General features: G+C 34.3%; 4 protein-coding genes and 1 non-coding gene across 8 annotated transcripts; 3 read left to right on the top strand and 2 right to left on the bottom strand.

The window, feature by feature from the left end:
- Positions 1-4,885: 4,885 nt before the first annotated feature.
- On the bottom strand, positions 4,886-4,967 carry TRNAS-UGA (transfer RNA serine (anticodon UGA)). Its single transcript has one exon. It is a non-coding gene; the product is annotated as a tRNA-Ser (tRNA).
- A 90-nt stretch (positions 4,968-5,057) lies between these two features.
- Positions 5,058-8,824, top strand: LOC110651807 (ribosomal RNA small subunit methyltransferase, chloroplastic). Of its 2 annotated transcripts, none has more exons than XM_021807271.2 (10): positions 5,058-5,306; positions 5,525-5,674; positions 5,773-5,829; positions 6,021-6,119; positions 6,247-6,342; positions 6,850-6,934; positions 7,413-7,465; positions 7,682-7,765; positions 7,961-8,071; positions 8,200-8,824. In XM_021807271.2, exons 1-10 carry the CDS (start codon positions 5,085-5,087, stop codon positions 8,263-8,265), a joined length of 1,023 nt encoding a protein of 340 aa, XP_021662963.2. In that variant the 5' UTR covers positions 5,058-5,084; the 3' UTR covers positions 8,266-8,824. The 2 variants fall into 2 exon arrangements, with proteins under 2 accessions (XP_021662963.2, XP_021663040.2); XM_021807348.2 differs by having other exon boundaries at positions 5,166-5,306; positions 5,520-5,674; positions 8,200-8,498.
- A 217-nt stretch (positions 8,825-9,041) lies between these two features.
- On the bottom strand, positions 9,042-9,521 carry LOC110653785 (uncharacterized). The gene has a single exon (XM_021809579.1). The coding sequence runs from the start codon at positions 9,519-9,521 to the stop codon at positions 9,042-9,044; it is 480 nt and encodes a 159-aa protein (XP_021665271.1).
- A 1,884-nt stretch (positions 9,522-11,405) lies between these two features.
- Positions 11,406-14,366, top strand: LOC110651988 (RING-H2 finger protein ATL58). 3 transcript variants are annotated; one of them, XR_002494320.2, is made up of 4 exons: positions 11,406-11,729; positions 12,734-12,831; positions 13,382-13,851; positions 13,953-14,366. XR_002494320.2 is itself a non-coding variant. In XM_021807539.2 (3 exons), the coding sequence occupies exons 1-3, from the start codon at positions 12,039-12,041 to the stop codon at positions 13,728-13,730; spliced, it is 591 nt and encodes a 196-aa protein (XP_021663231.1). In that variant the 5' UTR covers positions 11,418-12,038; the 3' UTR covers positions 13,731-14,366. The 3 variants fall into 3 exon arrangements, 1 of the variants encoding a protein (XP_021663231.1); XR_002494305.2 differs by having other exon boundaries at positions 11,418-12,182; XM_021807539.2 differs by having other exon boundaries at positions 11,418-12,182; positions 13,382-14,366.
- Positions 14,367-15,815: 1,449 nt separating this feature from the next.
- Positions 15,816-16,727, top strand: LOC110653796 (ethylene-responsive transcription factor ERN1-like). Its single transcript, XM_058143192.1, has one exon. It carries the CDS (start codon positions 15,816-15,818, stop codon positions 16,725-16,727), a length of 912 nt encoding a protein of 303 aa, XP_057999175.1.
- Positions 16,728-21,833: the final 5,106 nt, after the last annotated feature.

Raw genomic sequence — 21,833 nt, 5'->3', positions numbered from 1 at the left:
ATTGAGTAATTCACACAATTTTGCCCATCTTTGCATTCATTTTAAACATTGAGGACAATGTTTCATTTGAGTTTGGGGGTGAGGGCAAAATTTTTGCAAAATTTTTAAAATTTTCATTCATTCATTTATTGCATTTCATTCATCCATATATAGATAATCCATACACTTATACATATACCACACACATGTCTATACCCATACACATACATTTGCATATAGTTTTCATATAGATTACACTTAATTTTAATTTGATTTATGCATTCATTTTAGGATCATGCATATCATAAAAATAAATTTTTACCTTGTCCTTAGAGGATTGAGAGTTGCTTTGAAGAGCAATTGAGCTTACTTTTAGAAGGGTTTGATGGATTGAAAGTTCTAGATAGGTGCAAAGTTATTAGATTCTTGCTTTAGTTTATATCTTCTTAGCCTAGGGCCACCCAATCAATTGCATTGACTTTGAGTGCTTAGAGAAAACTCTAGGGTGAGAAGTAGCTAATTGATGTCTCACCAATCCTAGAACAATCTTTCTAAACCTTTCAAGGCGAAATCATAGCATGCACTTGAAAAAGAAATGATCTAGACATTCTTTGAATTTTAAACCCACATTTTAGCCTTAGCCAACCTCACTTCAAAATTTCCTTTGAAACCAATTTGAGCCTACATTTATCCCTCTTATTTCTTTGGAACCCACATTAATGCCTAGCCATAAACCCAAACACTTACCTACCCTCCATGAGAATAATTCTTTGAATGATAGATACACTTAAAAAATAATAATAATTAGTTGAGAGAAGTGATTCAAAAAAAAAAAAAAAAAAGAAGAAAGCTAGCAAATTCAATTATGGTATGTAAAGTAATTCACCACCCAAGTACACAAAGAAATGAGTTTGGGGGTGAATTGAAAGGGACAATTGTAATTCAAAGTCAATATTATTTATATAGTCCCTCTAAAAGCTTCAAAATTATATGCTAGCATTGGTGAATAGTTGTAAAGTTCCTTCTCCCAAATGATTCAAAAAAAAAAAACAAAAAATTGTGTGTCTTGATCTTTTAATAATTTGATTATTCTCATATTTTGTTACCCTTATCCCTTTCTTGTTAGCCACATTATCACCCCCTTAACCCCATTACGACCCTTGAAAGTCCTTTTGATCTTTTGATGGTGTTTTGCTACATTAGTGGAGATTGGAATAGAAGAATTGCCTATGGGATTGGGATATCATTAAATCCATCCATTTACTTCCATCATTATTTGAGACACTTTAGTTTATGGATTACCCTATAGTCTATTTAGGCATGATTATTCTTTGTGATTGATTGGTTTGGGATTGATGATATGGATAATTGACCCAAGGCTAAGCGGTGATAACTTTGGTAAAGATTAAACTCTTTGCATCTTGAAAGTGGGTATATGGTTTGTTGGTGGCTAAAAGTAAGCTTGAGAGTTTGGATAAGTAATTTTCATAAATTTAAGGTAAGGTACCCCAAATTGCATTAATTGTTTTAAATTTGCTTGAGGACAAGCAAAGGTTTGAGTTTGGGGGAATTTGTTACACTCATTTCATATAGGTATTTTAGGGTAGTTTTGCATCCATTTTGCCCTTATATTTTAGTATATTTTATGTTTTTAGCTTTATTTTAGCTTATTTGTTAAATTTAAATACTTTATATTTGATTTTCGTAATTTTGTTGTTTTTGATAGGATTTTGTGGCAAATCGAAGATCAATGAGTGCAATAGGAAATAATTTGAAGAGATTTGAAGTTCTTTAAGCATGGAGGAAAGTTGAAGAAATCAAGCCTTGAAAGAGCAAACTAGCCGAAATTTGCTTGAGACTTTGCTTAAGGTCATGCTCAGGGTAAAGCGGCAGTGCTTAAGGTGCAGCACAAGTCAAGCATGAACAGAAAAGTCTATTTTACTCTAAGTCTGCCGAGATTTGCTGAAGGTCTGCTTAACCTTAAGCAGACAATGCGACCAGAGGCTGAAATTTGCTAAGAAGCTGCTTAGGGTTAAGCCGAACCCTAAGCTGCATCGCCTAACGTGAATAGTCACTTGACTTGGATAATTTTACACCTCATTTCCTATCCACTCCTTGGCTTTTATTTACTTTTAGGGCAACTTTTAAGGACCATATAAATTCATCATTTCCTTATTTTTGCTACAAGAGGAAAGGGGAGGAAAAACAAAAAAAAAAAAAGAAAAATTTAATAGAAAGAGAGAGGAGGCGCCATTTTCTCTTGGAGGAGGAGCTGCTGCACGAGTTTTGGAGCTCCAGAAACCAGAGACCTTGGTTCTTCCACCTGGGTTTTTCTATTTCAGTCCTCTTATCATGTTTTCCTTTACTTTTCCATCAATATTTCTTGTAAATACCATTATGAGTGAGTAATTTCTTTAGATTTCAGAGTTGGGAAGTATGTCTTAGATTAATTTGTGGATTTGGATTGGGTATTTCCTTATTTTACATAAATATGAGTTTTGATTCCTTCCTTGTGTGCTTGATTTACTTGCCTAATTTGGTACCCATTGGGTATTGTGTTAATCTTTGATTGAAGGACCGAAAGGTGAAAGTCATTGATAGTTAATCAAGGATTGGAACTTAAAATCACCTAGATTTAGAAATAAACTAGGACTTTAAGAGGAATTAATTATTGGTTACAAAACTTAATGGGTTTTAAAATAATCAAATACATACGAAAGTAGGTTTGGTTATTTTAGAATACGCTTTGATTTGCTTGAAAAAGATATCAAAGGGATTTAGAATCAATTTCCTTCAAACTCTATTTTCTTTTAAAAATTGGAATGCCCAAGACAAATCCCAATTAATTTATGCATAAACCCCCAACTCTGGAATCACTTTTACCATAATTAGACTTTTGCTTAAATTACCCATTGTTAATTTTAGTTTAATTGCGAGCTAGAATTAGAATTTATTTGTTTGCTCTTTACCCATTTCAATTGGATTAATCAATTTACCTTGCTCATTTACATTTACCATTTATTCATTAATCATTAGCCCAAATAATCGCTTCATTCATAGTTTAGTAATCAAACAGCAAATCCTCGTGGGAACGATACTTGATTCATCACTTTATTACTTGAGACGACCCGTATACTTGCGGATTCGCCACATCAAGAATATAACAGAACCAATTGGATTTTAACAATCAGAACCAGTCGAAAAGTATGGAAGAAGAAGCAAACAGAGGATAAACAATAGTAATAGATATAAATACCTTGTTTGGATGTCCTATGCTCTGATACCAAGATGATGGGCACTCACAAACAGCATGCAAGTTCATCCATCCAACAAGGCAGACTTTGCACCCACTCAACACAATATCAACCAATGTGATAAGGCACTAAGAAGAAATGCAAAAAAAAATGTATTGTTCAAGTGTCAAGATACAATTAGAACCTGTCTAAGAGCACCTTGATCATCAAAATAAGACAAGTAATGTGATCAGACTACTTGAATCCAAGTTCTTACAAGAAACAAGGAAGAAAATGCAAGCTCACTCATTCAACAATGGTGGCAGAATTCTCTGCAATGTTTTCTCTCAAAAATGACTCTTCAAGTTACTTCAAAAAAAAAAAAAGACAGGTATATATAGATGGGACACCAACAAAATGCTGCCTACGTGGCACTAGAAGACAAAGGAAATGAAATTATCCTCCTTAAAATGTGGCATCTGGTATGGTAAAGAATATTCCAGATTTGGGATGGCTGTCATGGGAAGAACATTCCAGATTTGCTCAATTGGCCAAATCATCTAAAGCCGTGTGTATTGGTAAGATGGCAGCCAAGTAATCTCCAAATGCCAAGCTGGCCAAATGTGGGAGTGACATGTCACCTTGTGGGTGATGATGTGGCACACTTGGGTGATGACATGTCACCACTTAGGTGCTAACATGGCGCACTTGGGTGATGACATGGTGCACTTGGGTGATGACATGGTGCACCTGGGTGATGACATGGCACTGTGCTGCATATTGCCTATTTGGGTGAGAATGATCCACTTGGTCTCCAATAGTAAACATGACGATTCAATGTGATTGGCATTTGTCTCCTGGCGCCTCCAATGCTCAATGACTATATTTTGAAGTTCCCTTGCCCTTGCTCTAGTAATGGGACCTCTGAACAATGAAAGTGGTTCTGGTGGCTCCTCATCACAACTCCCCCAACCTATCTTTCTAACCTGCCATTTTTTAAGCAATGCAATCTTTAATAATCATGCATGTTTGCTTTTTAAATCTTTGTATTTCGGCTGCTAACCCACGAAATTTATCCTGGATATCTATATTAGAAATCTAGAGATGGGATGTTATATTCCTTCTAAGAGTTAGAGAGGTATTAGGGCTGAACACGACCATTGACTTGCTCAAATTGACTGTTTGACCACCGGCTATGAAATATGAAGCAAGGGTTTGCTTGATGATATCTGCTTCAGTCATGGATGCCCTAGAGTAAATAATAAAGTCATTTGCAAATAGTAAATGAGTGACTATAGGACAATGTCTGTTTACAGGGATACCTTGTAAGATTGAATTCTTAATTTTATGTGATAGCCCTTCTGCACACGACAAAAAAAAAGGTAAGAGGAGATTGGGTCTCCTTGTGTAGTCCTCTCTGTGGGAAAAAGAAGCCTTGTCGGTGTCCATTAATCTGCACTATATATGACACAGTAGTAACACGCTGCATGATCCATCTCACCCATTTCTCATGAAACTCAAAGCTTCGCAGCATGTGGAGAAGAAAGGACGCCGGTTGTGTCTCTCTATATCATGATTTTAAATAATGATAGTTATGTTGCGTAACAATCATTATTTAAATGAATTTCGACTTATAATTTCCGTTATTTAAAATTATAAGGGTAAAAAGTCAGCGTCGACAGCAGGGTTCGAACCTGCGCGGGCGAAGCCCAACAGATTTCAAGTCTGTCTCCTTAACCACTCGGACATATCGACGAAGACACGTTTTAAGTTTTCTAAAATCATTATAAGGAAAATCCAACCCATCAAGTCACGTGGCTAGCACAAGACCTGATATCTTTTCGCCTGCAAGACGAAAGAACAGAGAAGAAGATGAGCTCCGCGCCTTATCTCCTGCAACCAGTCCCTCCAATAGCTCCTCGAAAACCCAGTGGCAGAGTTAGACATTCACTCCCGGCGCACAATAGCAAAGCTGAAGTACAAAGACGAAAGCTAACCATTACCTGTGGCGCGAGGAGAAGCCCAGACGATTACCACGCCACAGTCAGAGCCCTCAACTTCAGAGGCCACAGACCCAGGAAATCCCTTGGCCAGGTTTTCTATTCCACTTTTTACCTTATATGAATCTCTCTCTTTCTTTCCCTCCCGACATTTCTTTTGAAGTGCTGTTCAATTTGCCGTCCAACATTTACGGGAGGAGGGAAAATGGAACTCTCCATGATCATCTTTTCGGTTAAATATATAAATAGTGATTTTTGCTGTGTAAATCTAATGCAATAACTTAAATCTTTAGAAATCTTTACCCAGTGCAGCATTACATGTTGAATTCTGAGGTTAACGAGCAACTTGCTGCTGCCGCTAATGTTCAAGATGCAGATGTGGTTCTTGAAATTGGACCTGGAACTGGTTCTTTGACTAACGTTCTTCTGGACACAGGAGCCACCGTTCTTGCTATTGAGAAAGTATGTTTATATAATTTCGCTAATATCTCTCTTCTTTTTCTTTTTTTTTATTTTATTATTACAGTTTGTTAAATAACTCACTAAATGATGACCTATAGGATCCTCACATGGCTGCTCTAGTTAAACAGAGATTTGCTTATATAGACCGTTTGAAGGTAGATTATGCTTTCACTAGCAGATTCACTTCCAAATTTAGATTTATGTGTGAATATATATATATATATATATATATATATATATATATATATATATATATATATATATATATATATATACTCCTTCTTGTATGTTCTTTTACAATTTAATTGTGAATAATGTGCTGTTTATTCCCATTATAAACTCTTAGGTTTTGCAAGAGGACTTTGTCAAATGTCACATTCGTTCCCACATGTTCTCGCTTTTTGAAAGCATAAGTTCTTTGGATCAAAAGCCAAGATGTGCAAAAGTGAGAGCTTTGTTTTTCTTATTCATTTCTTTGCAACATTTGCTTGAAAACAATCATTAGTTTTTGCTTCAAAGTGGTTGCACATTATTGATCTGTGAAAAGTTCTGCTTTTTCTATTTTTTTACAGGTAGTCTCTAATATACCATTTAATATAAGTACGGATGTAGTTAAACAATTGCTTCCGATGGGTGACATTTTCTCAGACGTTGTCCTTTTACTCCAGGTGAGAATTTCCTCTTCTCTGATATTCACTTTTAACATGACCATCTTATATTTCTGCTTTTATGAGATTTATGTGAATTCTGTACATAAAGGTGAATCTCTTCTTTTAGTGAATGTAAAGTTTGTAAACACTCTCTATATTTGAGGAAGGAATGAATGTAAATTAGAAACCTAACTTGTTTTAGTGGATCACTGTCAGGCATCCGAAAAGGACAATTAGATGAATGTTGATATTAAAAGGACTCATCTGTGGGAAGATTTAGGAATTTTATGCGAATTAAAGTCTTAAATGTTTCAAAAAATTAATGTTTCCTTTAGTTAAAGAGATTGACAAGAGGAAAATGGGATCATAAATAGCTTTCTCTTGGGCGAGCTTGGACCTTGATGCTGACAGTGCAATGGTCCTTTTGATTAATTGATTAATGGGTCATAAAGTTTAAAAACTGACAAATTGATGGACAAATGACTCCCCTGACTAACCTTCATCAGGATTATTCAATGTTTTCAGGAGGAAACAGCCCTGCGTTTGGTGGAATCATCCTTAAGAACGTCAGAATACCGACCTATCAATATCTTTGTCAATTTTTATTCAGGTGCCTCAGCAATAAAAATCTGTTTGAAATCTGTCTTTTAGGAGCTTTTGATCAGTGGATTTTAATGCTTTGATTCAACCATTCTGCTTTCAAGCTTTTGGTTTACAAATGAAACGTACAATTTTTGTCATGGAAGATAAAGATAACAGGAGTCCCAATCTTTTTGTTTTGTTTGTATGTGTGTGTGTGCTTATATTTTTAAGTGAATTATTTGAGTTTTGAGCTCTACTTCCATTTTCCATGTTAAGTTCTTGTTGATTTCTATGTCAGTTTCTTTAACATTGTTAATGAAACTTCACATTCATTTGGACTGTTGCTAGCATTCGCATTTTCTAATCAGGGATTAAATGAGGTGAAGAACAACTTTTAAGTCTTTTATGCTTCTACCTTAGCTATTTTCATTGGACCCATTATTATTTGTGCATGTATTGTTTATCTTCTTTAAGACCTAGTTTCAGTATGCTGGCTCCTTTTTCAGATCCTGAATACAAATTTAAGGTCCCAAGGTCAGCTTTTTTCCCTCAGCCCAATGTAAGTAATTTGGTTTGCCTAGGATGCAAATAAATTATTTATGCAAGTTTCTGTCTGAAGACTCAATAGGCATAGAAGAATATTATCTATTTATATCACCAAATGTTGATTATGTTTGCATATTCAGAATAAGGTTTTGCTTTGACTTTATCTGAAGAATGTCCAGAGAACTGATCATAAACCAACAAACCCCCTCTCCCTCTTTCTTTTTGGTAGGTTGATGCAGCTGTTGTTACATTTAAGCTAAAGCAAGCTGCAGATTATCCAGCAGTTTCCTCCACTAAAAGCTTCTTCTCAATGGTTGTTTCCTTTCCAATGCCCAAACTATTATGCATAACAACCTTTGTTTTTGGTCTTTGCTGGTAACTTAAAGAACTTAGATTAAACATTGACCACTTCCTAACTTGGGATGTTTTAACTATGGTCTTATGACAAGTTCTATCTTTTAACCAAGATTTTTTTTTTTACACTAATCAAGCCCTTTTTCTGATATAGGTGAATTCTGCATTCAATGGGAAACGAAAGATGTTGCGAAGATCGCTTCAGCACATATGCACATCCCTTGAAATTGAAGAAGCTCTTGAAAATGTTGGTCTTGCAGCCACTGTAAGTGCAGAGGATGGTGTTATTTTGCAATTGTTGTTTTATTTTCTGATAATTCTCACATTCTTTTAAGTGGTTACTTTTGTATGTTAACACTACTGATTTCGATAATTCAACTGCTCACCTTGTAGTCAAGACCAGAGGAGCTTACCCTGGATGATTTTGTGAAGTTGCATAATCTGATCGCAAGGGTATGAGAGGTATTACCATATCATGGCTTTTGGCGAGCAAGTTCTTCAACATGCTACCATGAAGCAGGCTAGTAGAGACGTCTCCTATAGAGTAGCGGAAGATTAACAACAGAAGACTTGGTATATGAAAACCAGAGACGAGGAATCAACTCAACTCAACTAAGCCTTTATCTCAAATATTTAACAGCCATATTCATGTGAACAAAGGAAATGGCATTGGAGCTGAGGATGAGTTAAAATGAGAGTGGTCACAAGGAAATCAATTTTTTTTCTCACATGTTTGGAGAGTAGAATCACATACAGTATCCAACTAGACAAATAAAAATCCGTTAGTCCACCACATGCTACCCATAATAGTATTGTAGCAGGGCATTTAAAACTGTACCATTCATCAAAATTGTACATAAAAACACTGTTGTTAAGCATCTAAAATTGATCTTTTTTAAAATTCATGTCAGAATCGCATGATCTAAACTTAAATTCTGTAACAGAATACAAGCTTGTAAATCCTAGAACTAGGGATTATGAATGGAATAAGCTACAAGTTTTCTTTCCTGGCTCCCAATTTCAGTTGGATCATAAATTTGATTTTTTGTTTTGGCATTTTAAAAATTGCAAAATCCATATTTTTTTAATCCCATCTAATTTCGATAAAAAAAAATGGTAAATTCGATAAAAAAAAAATTGGTAACTCCATGATTATTGATCAATCACAATGCAACAAAAAGAAAGCCAGTATAGCCTCTGCTTCTGCTCTATTTTTCACAATACCTTAATAATTATCAGCCATGAAATTGGTAGACAAGATCCAATGCCCTTAATCTGGTTCCATAAGGATCCAAACCGTTTATTTCTCTAGCATCCCTATCCTCAAGTAACCTTCTTTCCTCTGCCATGGACGATGGCGAAAGCGGCCGCTTGGGCTTCCTATTCTTGATAGAACAATCCCTCATCTTCTCCTCCACCTTGTCAATTGTTGTGTTAGAATTCTCATCAGCTCCAGCTTCATAATCACCATGGCCTACTTGCATGGGCTTGTCCCTGTCGTCAAGGGATGGAGGAGGGAAGAGAGAGAATTGGGTTTGGGAAATTAATGAAGAGAGATGTTGGTGGGCTAGATGGAGGGAGGAGTAGATTTGGACGAGTTGGTCTGGGTGATTGGTGGACGGGATTTGTTTAGCCATGAGGGTTGCTTGCTCTAAAGAAAGTATAAGGTCAGGCAATGGGTTTAGTGATGGCGCTTCTGATGCAAAACTGTTCATTTTCTCTCTATCAGACTCAGTCGGCTAACTTCAGAGTTCTTTAGCTGGTAACCTATGTAGAGGATGACCAGAAAAGTCCTCTCTGGCAAAAGTGATCATTTTATTTTTCTATTAATGGAAGTTGTTGTGAGAACAAAATGCTTATCAACCGTTCTACAAAGTTCCATCTTGTTAATTACGGGAAATCATGTGAAATTTTCTAACCAAAAAAATTCAAGCACGGTCAATGAAATTGCTAAAAAACATATGGATGGAACTGAAATTGTTTAAAACAACAGCTTAACAACAAAAGTCCTATCCAGAAGCATATGTTGGTGTTGGACCCAATGCTTCCACATTTAACATCCGCAGATGGTCATCTGTTATTGACATCGCTGATGATCCATACCCATCACCGGGGAGATTATAATGGTTCAGGTAATGATACAACAAATAAAGATCTCTCCTTTTCTCGAAGCCTGGTTATTTCGGCATCACCCGGTAAATAAAAATGAGCCCAATTAACATATCATGAAAATCCAGAGTATAACTGGGCCTGCTTGAGTTTAAGTGATCATACACTGGGCATTTACGCAGTGTAAATTGTGCACAAAAGCTTCTGATTTGGTGAGTTGTTTTAAAATGACTCTTTTTTACTATGATTCAGTGAAATAGATTCAGCTATTCCAGTCCAATGTTCAAACGTTTAATTATACTACTCTGAATGTCTAGTAAGTTCCATGATGTGTAACTTTTTTGGCATTTTTCGAATGTTTGGTAGCTTAAGGAAATAAATTATTAGTCTGATTGGTGAAGAATGTTTCCTTTGCGTAAGTAGAAGGTTTTGGTTTGATGTGATCTTTATCTAACGTGAAGGGACTTGGCCAATTGGGTACATTAAAATATCTGTTCCGTGCGTCTTAACCACTTGAATAAAAGCACAAGTTAAATTATTTAGCTGCTTTCACTGCAAGATTTGCCAATTATTTAGAAAAATGTCTGATATATTGCATGCGTCTTTCAAGCTGCTAATCAATGATTTCAACAATAGCAATCATGATTAACAGAAAGGAATTATTCTGACAGTAGATGATTTTTGTGCAATGTGTTGTTAAGTGTGAAATTCTCTCCGTCGATTGATGAGTTTGGATTACCTCCACTAAAATGGTTTAAGCTAATTGAGTGTAATTTCACCTCTAATATTAAGAGTTTTTTTTTTTTTTTTCCCACTTAGATTAAGATTGTGGTAAATAGCTGACGAATTGGCTGGTGGTGTTAATAAGGCCAGTTTGTTTTGTTCAGTAGTATTGTAATTAAGTGACAAATCGGCAATAAATAAAGTGGAGGATGTTATGCTGGTTTGCTCTCAACAAGATGTGAAGCCACAATGCCAAGGAGGATGTTGGTAATATGTCAACGCATGGGAAAGAAAGGTCAATGGCCTTTATCATAAACCTCAAAGGCAAAGGTCTCTTGTTAGAAGACAGCAATGTTTCCATTCATGTAAATTCCGCTTGTAAAGGATGCTGTATTCTCCTTCTCATCATTGCTGGTTCCCCAAATGGGTTCCTGTTGTGTCACTAAAATGTCTGCATAGCTTAGATGGAGCTTAACAAAGCATATAAAGGAAAAGATCACAAATTATTATGAAAAAGGAGCAAACTTTTTGGCGGGGATTTTGTTGATTGGATGGATATAGACTCCTCCTCCATGGCCGTTAATTATGACTTAGTGTTGTGGAAAAAGGAAAGAGTTAAGAATGTGAAACGACATCGTTTGCCTAGGAGGAAGGCCAGAAAAGAAAAGGGCCCAATCATTGGAAGAAAAGATTATCCTATCCAGATTCCAGAAGAATAAAAAAAAATGCTGAGAAGGACTAAAGAGAAAGAGATGCAAAGTAGCATGTACTGGAGAGTGGAGATTCTCTTCTCTTCTCTATTTTTTATAAAAACACTCAGATGAGAATCTTTGGTGAAGCTGCCGCCTATGCCTTTTTTCCGCCAAAATAGACTGCCCGCCTCAATCACAACCGTCTAAACCTTCTTAATTTCGCTGGGTCCCTGTAAGGCTCTAACTGTGGACCCCATTCCAATGCAGTTCCAAAGAGAAAGAAAACCAATTGTCTTCTTCTTTGCTTTCCACAACACTTCCCCCATCCCTACCATCCATTCAGCGGCTCCCTTCCCTTTGAATCAACTTCGAGTCCACCCAAACCGATTAGGATTCCATGTGGGTTTTCGATTTTCTCCTTCTTTTGTGATTTAGTTTTTCCTATCTTGGCACTGAACTTTTGAAGAATAGTTATCTCTTGAAGATTCCTTATCTGGGTCTTTGCCACTTCCATATTTCACTTTGTCTTGCATCATCTTGATTGTTTTCGAGCTCGCGGGTCTTCTAATTTTTCTTTGTTTTATTTGTCTTGTTCTTGTTGAAGAACTTGGGGTATTTTCCTTCTCTTAATTTTGCAACTTCGTGTGTTTGGGTTTGGACTCGTGGGTACTGGTTAATTTTGATAGTTGACAGATCTTTGGTTCAGGGATGAATTTGATCACTACTATTATTGGGTTTGGGATGAGTGCCACTTTTATTGTTTTTGTTTGCACAAGAATAATATGTGGGAGGCTTCGAGCGTCCGAATCCAGGCAAATGTTCGAGGTTGAATCCAGGATTGACCTTGAACAGGTATATTTCGTTCTTCGCTATTTGTGCATGTGATGTTGTCTTTGAGTTGGCAATCCTTGCTAATGAAATCCTGTGATTTTCACTAACTAACTTTTAGTGTCTTGTTCACGTGGGGACAGCGATGAAAATCTTGAACTTCGTAGGGTACTTGATAATTCGAGATTGTAGGAAACTTGTTTTGTCCCTTAATTTCTGTAATTATCTGTGGCATTTATTCACTCAATCTTGGCTTTGAATTGATTGCGTGAATGGGTAAGAGAAAGACTTCGAAAGATATAATACCAAATTGCGGAATTCTCTTTTGGTATTGATTTGTATTTGTTCTGCATTCCGATTTGAAGAAAGGAAACAAATTACTAAATGGCATTGAATTGACAAAGAACATCATGTGTTTCCACTGTGCTGCATGCTATTGTCAGTAGGACATTCACGCCACTATCTATTTGTCAAATAGGCAATTAGCACATGCGTTCTCTGCTTATTAAGTTGTTCGCATCAAAACTTTGAATGGTCTATTAGATTCTTTTTAACCTTTTATTCTTATCTGGCAGCCAGAACATCGGATTAGTGGCCTTCAACCAGTGCTTGTTTCTGCTATTCCCACAATGAAGTTCAGCCGTGACGCATTTAGTTCTGTGGAAGATGCACAGTAAGTTTTGCCACCTGCAATATTGCTTAGGCATATGTACTCTTTTTTCCCCCTTATTGAAGGAGACCCAGAATTTTTTATTAGCCAAACAGGTGTGTGTCTGTGTTAATTTCCTTTCATATTCGTAGAAGCTCCAAACTTGGTAAAAATATGTGTTTAACCAGGCTGCAGATCCTTTAGGTAAGGGCTTGAAATTGATTTTTTCAAATGACAAATTTGAACCCTGAGCTGCTGATTTGGGACTCTGCAGCCACCAACAAAACTTTGGAATTATTTCTTGTATTCACCTGCGTTTTTCTTCATACCCCTGCTTTTGATTCGACTGAGGTTCAGTCAAGCACATCTACTTTGTATTTTTCTGTCTTCCCTGTCGGGTGAAGTTTAAAACTTATGTATGCTGTTGTCATTATTGGTTGTTCTGTTAGCTTTATTGCTTTTATTCCAATATATGAAGAGAGTAAGGGAAATCCTGATGCTTTTAACTTCAATATGTTGATGGATACTTTCTTTCTTGAACGTGGATGAGACTGAGTATTTGAACTTTAAACAGGTGCTCAATATGTTTAGGAGAATACCAAGAAAAGGAAGTATTGCGGATCATGCCCATATGTGGTCACAACTTTCATCTATCTTGCATAGATGTATGGCTAAGAAAACAATCTACATGTCCTGTTTGTCGGTTTCCAGTACAAGACTCTTTGGTAACAAAGCGTATGAGACAAGCAACAATGGGTATGCTGCGATCTGTGGATAGTCCTGAGACTTCAACTGAACATTCTCGGCAATGGCTACTACCTGGTTCTGAGCGTTCAGTGGGGAATGCTAGTCACCCAGGGCACCTCGACACCGTTTCTGGAAACCCAGAACTTGCTCCAGAAGAGCCACAAACAAGGCATTGATAAAGCAAAGAAATCCGTGTAGTTAAGACAGCAATATATTCATTTTGATTCCTGGAAGCTATCTTACATGTGCTTCAAGCCAACTTCTGACACTTTTGGGGCATTGAATTTCCTTGTTAGAGTAAGTATATACAGCTTGAGATTTTGCGTAAATCTGTACATAAAATTCCTTGAATCTCTCTGTAGCATGGTACTGAGACTGAATCCTGCTCATTGTGACAGAACCATCATAATCCTGAAAAGTTGTCATCGCAAACTCATGATAGATTTTCTATTGAACTTCTCCAAATATTTAGCTGAGCTTGTCAAATTTTGAATGTGGGCCAAACCTTTAAAATGATCAAGTGAAGGATGATTTTCAGCCATATGATTCAAAAGGATTTTGTGGGAGCAGAGTGCAAGTGTGCCATTGGCCATTGGTCTCATACTAGATTTGTCGCTGGTCGAATACCAAGGGGTTATTTAATAATCCAGAAGCCATGAATTCTTCACCTGATGTTCCTGTTGTATATGAAGTTAGATACCTTCAAATTCAATTTGATATGCTGTGTCACTGCCACGCCTATAGAGTTTGTGTTTCCGAAATCCGAATATTTGCATAGCCAAATTAATGTATTTTCTCCCAACTTCAACGTCTCGATGATAGTCATATGCCATGATTATCTTTAGGAGACGGCCATGGATGTGCTTTCCCTGTTCTAAGGGCCCCATCGGAGCGCAAGCAGACATCCTACTTGCACGTTGGAGTTGGAGTTCAGCAAACTGCATCTAAGCAAAAACCTCCAATGAATGGAAACATGACTGAATTCAATCAAAATCATAAATCCCTTGTTTGTTTGGGATGTAGAATTTTACAAAAATTAATTCAATTGATTTTTTTTTTTAAATCATTTATCGCATCTAACTGATATTTCCGATAATATGATATACACATATTTACCTCAAATCATTCACTAGATATAGCATATATTCAATGTCATTGTTTGTAAATGGTTAAAAAGAACTAAGCATTGTGTATGAGTATTATATGTAGACTCTCCCTGATTTTTATTGTAAGCATGTTTAAATTAATTATCACAATCACCAAAACCTTTTGTCTAATCCACAAAAAAAAAATAATTAAGTAGTTAAATTAATTATCAGCATGAGTTCTAATACATCATTACCCATTGGAGAAAATTATATGATTGGAGGTTTGGAACTAAGTTGATGTGGAAAGGCCAATGAATAAATTAAACAATAGTGATATTTTCATTAAATTATCTCATTTTTTTAAACAAATGCCAATTTAACACGTCAAAACAACCTCTGACGAATCTTGGAGTTGAAGATTGATTCAACTACATGTACATATAGACACCACTCAGTGGGAGTTAATGATGTAATCAAGATAATGAGTCAGTCATTAAAGTTTAATTAGTTGATATCATCGAAGATCAAAAGATAAAAAAAAATAATCAACTTTTATATTTGATTAATTTGTTTGAAGTGAACTTATTTTTTTTAAAGTAGAGCTTGGCGAGGGAAATAAAACCAGCGGAAGAGACACGCCACGGCGATAAGGAGCCCACAAATGAATAAATCATTTGCATCTCCAAGTTCAATCCATAAAATCCAAGTTTAAATTCCTAGTCGCAAGATTTTAAAAAGAGGATGCAACGTTCCAAATCCGCTCTTCATTTACAAGCTGACAAACTCGTCCGCCTTTTTTCTGTCTGCTTCCCTCTGTATCTTCCCATCATATTAAGCCGTGGCTCATGAGTTAATCACACATTAATTGTAATTAAGCCAAGCTTTAGGTAAATATTCAAGTTGATCAATGATCCTGCATCTGCATGCACTCAAATTGAAGATAAAACCTAACAGGGAAAAAAACAAACGTAATAATTGAGATGGGTATCTACCAAGTACCAACATTCATCGTCATCACTTGTTGAAGTCGCCTTATATATACTGCTAGACCTACACCCTATTTCCCCCGATGTGGTTTCCACATGCAAACATAAAACTGTTCTCCAAATTCAATCAAAACTCTAATTGCAGATCAAGTTAATCTCTTTAATAGTAAATCTTGCAACTAGTTAAATGGGAGGGGTTGAAACACACAAGAATTCTGCAGCTGCCACTACTAAAACTACCTATGTGGGACAATCCACCAAAGCAGCTGCAGCCGTTCGCAGATTTGTTGGAGTCAGGCAAAGGCCATCAGGAAGATGGGTATCGGAAATTAAAGATTCTTCGCAACGTGTAAGGCTATGGCTTGGAACGTATGATACGCCTGAAGAGGCAGCTAGGGCCTATGATGAGGCTGCTCGTGCCCTTCGCGGAGAAAATGCCCGAACCAACTTCACTTCGGTTAACAATAATCCCAACTCCAACACTGCCCAGTCCGGTTCGAATCCTACTAATGGTGGGCTCGTGTCAGAATCTGATGGGATGCACAGTCTTAGCTTCTCTTCATTGAAGGCTAAATTAAGCAAGAACCTGCAAAGCATCATGGCTAGAACAATAGAAAGCAAGTCCAACAATAGAGTGAGCGACCACTTCACTTTTGCTAGTATTTTCCACTTTAGAAGCCAACAATACCAAAAGCCAGTGGATATCAAGAACATTGAGAAAGTGGTGCAACCAAGCATCATTGTTCCCCACGTAACAGATGAGCATGAGCCCTCTTCATGGGAAACCTCCAGCGTTTCAGATTGTAGCAACGAATGGATTGGGTTCAGGCAACAAGGGCTCGATTCAGATGGATCTGATATTGGGGATGTTATTAGTATTGGTGATCAAGGGCTTAAAGACCAAATGATGGGTTGGATAGATAGCCCGGAGATCAGTGCCTGTAGCGGTGAAGGTTCAAGGAGTAAAAGATTCAAGGTTTCCTCTTCTGTAGTGGTTCCTCCGACTTTTAGTGGGTTTCCATGTCCATCTTTCCGGGGATCTCCATCCTTTTGCGGCTCTCCATCCTTATGTGGATCTCCATTTCGCGGTGATAATTGAATGCATGGTAATGCCTTGAATCCTGCGCGCATGGTATAGACATATAGCCATAAGCATGAAGTTGTTTTAAGCATGTACAGTTAGAGAGAGATGGGAGTTTGGAATATATAATAAGATCACAATAATGGCTAAGCCACGAGATGGTCTGTTTCTACTTTATCTATTCACAATATACACAAAAGCTTGCCATGGTTGCTGTCACGATCCAAAATAATTTTGAGCCGTGACTGGTGCATAATTTAAATATTTTTAAATCATACAAGTTTTATTATAATATTTTGAATAAATATATTGTCACTTATTAATAAAAAAAATAGACAAAATCCAAATAAATAAAATACTGAATAAACATCGTAAATATCCCATAAGCAAACTGCATAATCTCTACAGATTTCAAATAAAAACTTAAACTGTTCAATAAATTAAACTAATTATTAGCCCGAGAAAATATGAATTCGGGCATACTATGAGAACAAATTAAAGATTTTCCCTCTTCAAAAAATGGACTGAATATTTGGATCAACTGCAGAATTCTATTAATCTGAAACAGATAACAGACAAAGAAAAACGTGGTTTGAGCTAATACTCAGTGAATGATAATTATAGCACACAACAGAATAGGAACAGACAGATGCTTGATTAATTTCACAATAAATTTTCTATTCAATAAAATCATGCCCATGCTATCAAAATCATTAATAAAATAATTGCATAAAAACATATATATAAAAGAAATTCATTCAATAAAATTTTATGGTACAGTACACCAGGGTGATAATACCTCACATCACCAAATGCCAGATGGTAAGCACGCTACCATATATTAGATACCTTCCTCCTTCTAAATAGATATCAATGCATATGATATTAATACAAACCATAAATTGCAATGATGCGTGACTCAACAATGCAATCTAATACCATGATAATCCACACGGTGGGGCCAGATAGCAGATACAGATACTAGGTACATGTACAAATTCAAAACAGAAAATCAATTTCCAAAAATCAATCAAAATCAACCCAAAGATTTCAGATAATGAACAATAACTGACAGTGTAATTTTAATAGTTTGTTTCAACATTTTCTTAGAGTCAACAAGATCAAATCAATTCTGCGTAACATATCTATAAATTCCACAATTAGATATCAATCAATATAAAAGACATTAAAGGCCTATTTCTGAAATCCTAATGGCTCTAATGTAAAGATAATTAATAAAATCAATTATTTAATCAAAATCGAAATAAAATTCAATAATAAAATAAAACTCTATAAAATCACATGTAAAATAATTGTTAAAATATTGATTTAAAATTTTATTTAATAACAATTTTAATGCTAAGAAATTTTAAAAGGGATTAAAACAGTGCTATTTACTATAATTACCACTCACCTGGAATCTCAAAGACAATGGTTATTTTCAATAAAAGAGAGATAATTTCAACTGACAGATTGAATATTCGAGTCTCCTACACACCCAAAATATAAAAGAAAAATATCAAATAATAATAAAACAAAATAACTTTATATATATATATATATATAACAATCAATTATTGTCTAACATTAATTATGATCAATCCAATTCAATACTAATGATCAAAGAAAAAAAATAAATTTTTATAGTAGTTGTAACAGATCAAGGAAAGAAAATAAAATCAAATTCATCCATTATTGAATAAAGAAAGAGAATTTTTACCTTGAAAATAGAATTCAAGGTGATGAATAGAAAAATAAGAATTTGTGAATTCTCTGCGCGTATCAGATTATAAATCATAAATTTTATATATTTATATATATACATATATAACAATAAATAAACGATGATGAAAATACTTGTTGAGAGTATTTGGTAGAAAAAGGAGGTGATAAACAGGTGATGCATGCATTTTAGATCATCATTTAGGTGTAATTTTTGCACATAATTTACCCTTGTTCATAGCTATTATTATAGATATTAACATACATTCAGTCAATTTTATAATTTTCACATTTCTTAGTTTAATTTTTGGTATTTATTTGTTTTGTATGTTAAATTTAGAGAAATTTGGTGTATTTTGATCAGAGTAGCCATTTGGAGGAGATTAAAGTTGAATTGCAAAAATTTTTGAAGTTGAGTAAAAAAAAGGCCGAGAGTTACACAACCTGCAGCACAACCAATTTAGCTTATGTCGCAGGTTATATCGATCATCAGATATTCAGGCAGATTGTTACACAACCCACGACACAACCGATTCAGCTTATGTCTTTTTTACTGGAAATGGTTGACGTGGCATTTCAGTTACTCTGATTTTATACCTCACTTTCTCTGGAATCTTCCACCTTTTTACCCATTATAGGGCAGACCCCTAACCCATATAAAGTCTCCTTTATCATTTTCTTTCCATAAGGAGAAAGGGAGGCATTTTTGGCAAGAAAGAAGGAGAGAAAGAGAGGGAGACGGGTTCCATTTTTCCAGCAGCTGCAGAACCCATTTTCTGCACTCTCCAGCAGTAGATTCAGCAGCATATTTCTGGGTTTTTCTATTCCTTAACTTAGATTTCCATTATTTCTTTATTTATACACTTGGGTTTGTCTTTAAACTATGATTTGTGAGTAGTTATTAGAGATTCTAGAGATGGGTTTGTAAATATTGTTTTGTGTTGTGGTTTTGAACTGATTTAGCCATTTAAATGAAGTTTGTTACATTTTGATTTATTGCTTGTGAGCTTGTTGCCTTGCTTGATGAATGGGCCCTCATTAAGTTAAGCTTTAATCCTTAATAGATGGACTGAAAAGTGAATATTAGGGATAGATAATCTTGCAATAAACTTTATTTTCTTGGTGTTAGAAATAAGCTAAGAGGATTAAGGGGAACTTTCCAAAAATCAATTAGAGCTTTAATTGGGTTTTTGTTAGGTTTGAAATACCGTGAAAACAGGGTTTGATTTAATGAAAATCAACTTTGAAATGCTTAAAAAAGGTTTCAAAAATTTAAGAATTGATTTCCCTTAAAATTGCAAATTCTCATATGTTTAGCTAAATTAGGGATAAAATCACATGCAAACAATATGAAAAACCCAATCTCTAGAATCACTTTAATTTTCATTGAATTTAGATCTAACTCCTCCAAATTTCATAAATAGAAATTTCAAATTAAATTTTGGTAATCTAGTTTAATTAATCTAGTTAATTGTTTGATTTAGTTTAAATTTCTCAAATATAAATTTTAATTTCAAATTTCATTTTTAATATTTTTAAATTTTGTCATTCTAATTAGTTTATACTTTTATTTTCAATTTAAGCACAATTTCCTGTGGGATCGATATCATTTTTTTAAAACTATACTACTGTGACCCGTGCACTTGCGGACACAACACCAACAGGCTTGAGAGCAAAATTCAGCAGAAAGAGATGATTATAGTATATATATTTGAAGAGTTCTATTAAGTATAGAATGATATAAGAGTTATTATTGAATTGGGTTATTCGGATTGTAGATATATATTTAATTTTAAAAATAATATATATATATATATGAAAATAAATAAGCAGGCCATTCAATAAAATATTTTTTTGATAAATATATTAAATTAAAAATTATTATTAGCTAATTAAAATAAAATAATAATAAATATATATGAGTTTCCACTTTGTTTTTTTTTTTTTTTTCTTTCTAGCTGTTTTAAACAAAATTATTCAACAATTAATAGGATACAGATTGGCTAAAAACGTACTCACTTAAAAACTTTAATTCTTTTTCAATAGAATACATAAATTTATCTTTGAATTGTATAAAAAAAAAAATTATCGTAACACCTGAAATTTTTTACTTATTTTATGATGTATTTCAATTATTGTAAATTAAAATTAATATATCTTTGTGATATTAGTTAATAAATCATTATGTTATAATCGTAATTAAAATTTACACTTTTTAATTTAAAAATTTTAAAAATATTTTAATTTTATATTACAGAAATTAAATCACATCATGAAATATTTTAAAAATTTTAAATACTATAAAACTATTTTAATAAAATTGATGTGTGGAATAATATATTTCGCAAATTTTTTTTCTGTTCGCAATATCCCTCTGTTATTGCATCACATGATTCATGTTGGTGGGACTGATATTTGGCAGAAGATTCGTAAATGCATCATCATTATGCTTAATTTATTTTAATAATTACATGTCCAAGCTTAATTATTATTAAATTTAACAATGATTGAATAAATTATTAACAATTTACAAACCGATGAACTTGCTGGGTATGATATATTTCAATTTCGATTGCTTGCTGACGTGGATTTTCTTTTATTAATCGAAAATTATAACATGCATAAATTAAGAATAGTGAGCATCATGATTTATGAGAAAGGAATCATATACTTTTAGAGTAGAAAATAATTTTTTTAATTAATAAAAAAATAATAACATAATCTGAAAGAGATATTTTGTAAAGTTATTAAATTAAAAATTTTGTTCATTTATAATATATTTTGACATTTATATTATAGTAAAATTTTTTATTTAAGAAAGTTATTTTGTATACTATGATCATAATATAATTAATTTTTATTTAGATCAAGTAGATAAATATTAAATAAGTTTATCGTATAATATCGTCTGGGCTCATGGGCCCATCACGGAAATGTCTTAATGCAAAAAATCATGATAGCTTGATATGGTGAATCGGATTCTGTAAACTTTGGAATATAACACTTTTTACCCTAATTTTATTCTTAAGTTGACATTTTATGTATAGATTTTAATAGATAACATCGCACGTCTTCAATGACTACATTTCCCAAAAGAGATGCCACTTGTCGGTGCCCTTTTGTACAATGGAAGAAGGGAAGGGCAAATTTGACATACAAATTCATGCATTTAAAAAAAAAAAAAAAAAAACTTCATCTATCATTAATGCTATGATGGAGATTTTTATTTCTAATCATTATATAATTTAAATACTAACTCAAATATTAAAATTTATAAATGAAAATTATTTTTTCTCATAAAAAATTAAAATTACTTTTTTGACCTTCAACCCTCAATGGCCCAGCCCAAGTCCATAACTCCACGAGGAGCCACACACTTGCCACAACTCAACTTAAAAAAAA

The sequence above is a fragment of the Hevea brasiliensis genome, chromosome 2 (genome assembly GCF_030052815.1).
Source record: "Hevea brasiliensis isolate MT/VB/25A 57/8 chromosome 2, ASM3005281v1, whole genome shotgun sequence".
Taxonomy (NCBI): domain Eukaryota; kingdom Viridiplantae; phylum Streptophyta; class Magnoliopsida; order Malpighiales; family Euphorbiaceae; genus Hevea; species Hevea brasiliensis.
The sequence above is the reverse complement of the archived record's forward strand: the minus strand, read 5'-3'. Positions and strand labels throughout refer to the sequence as shown.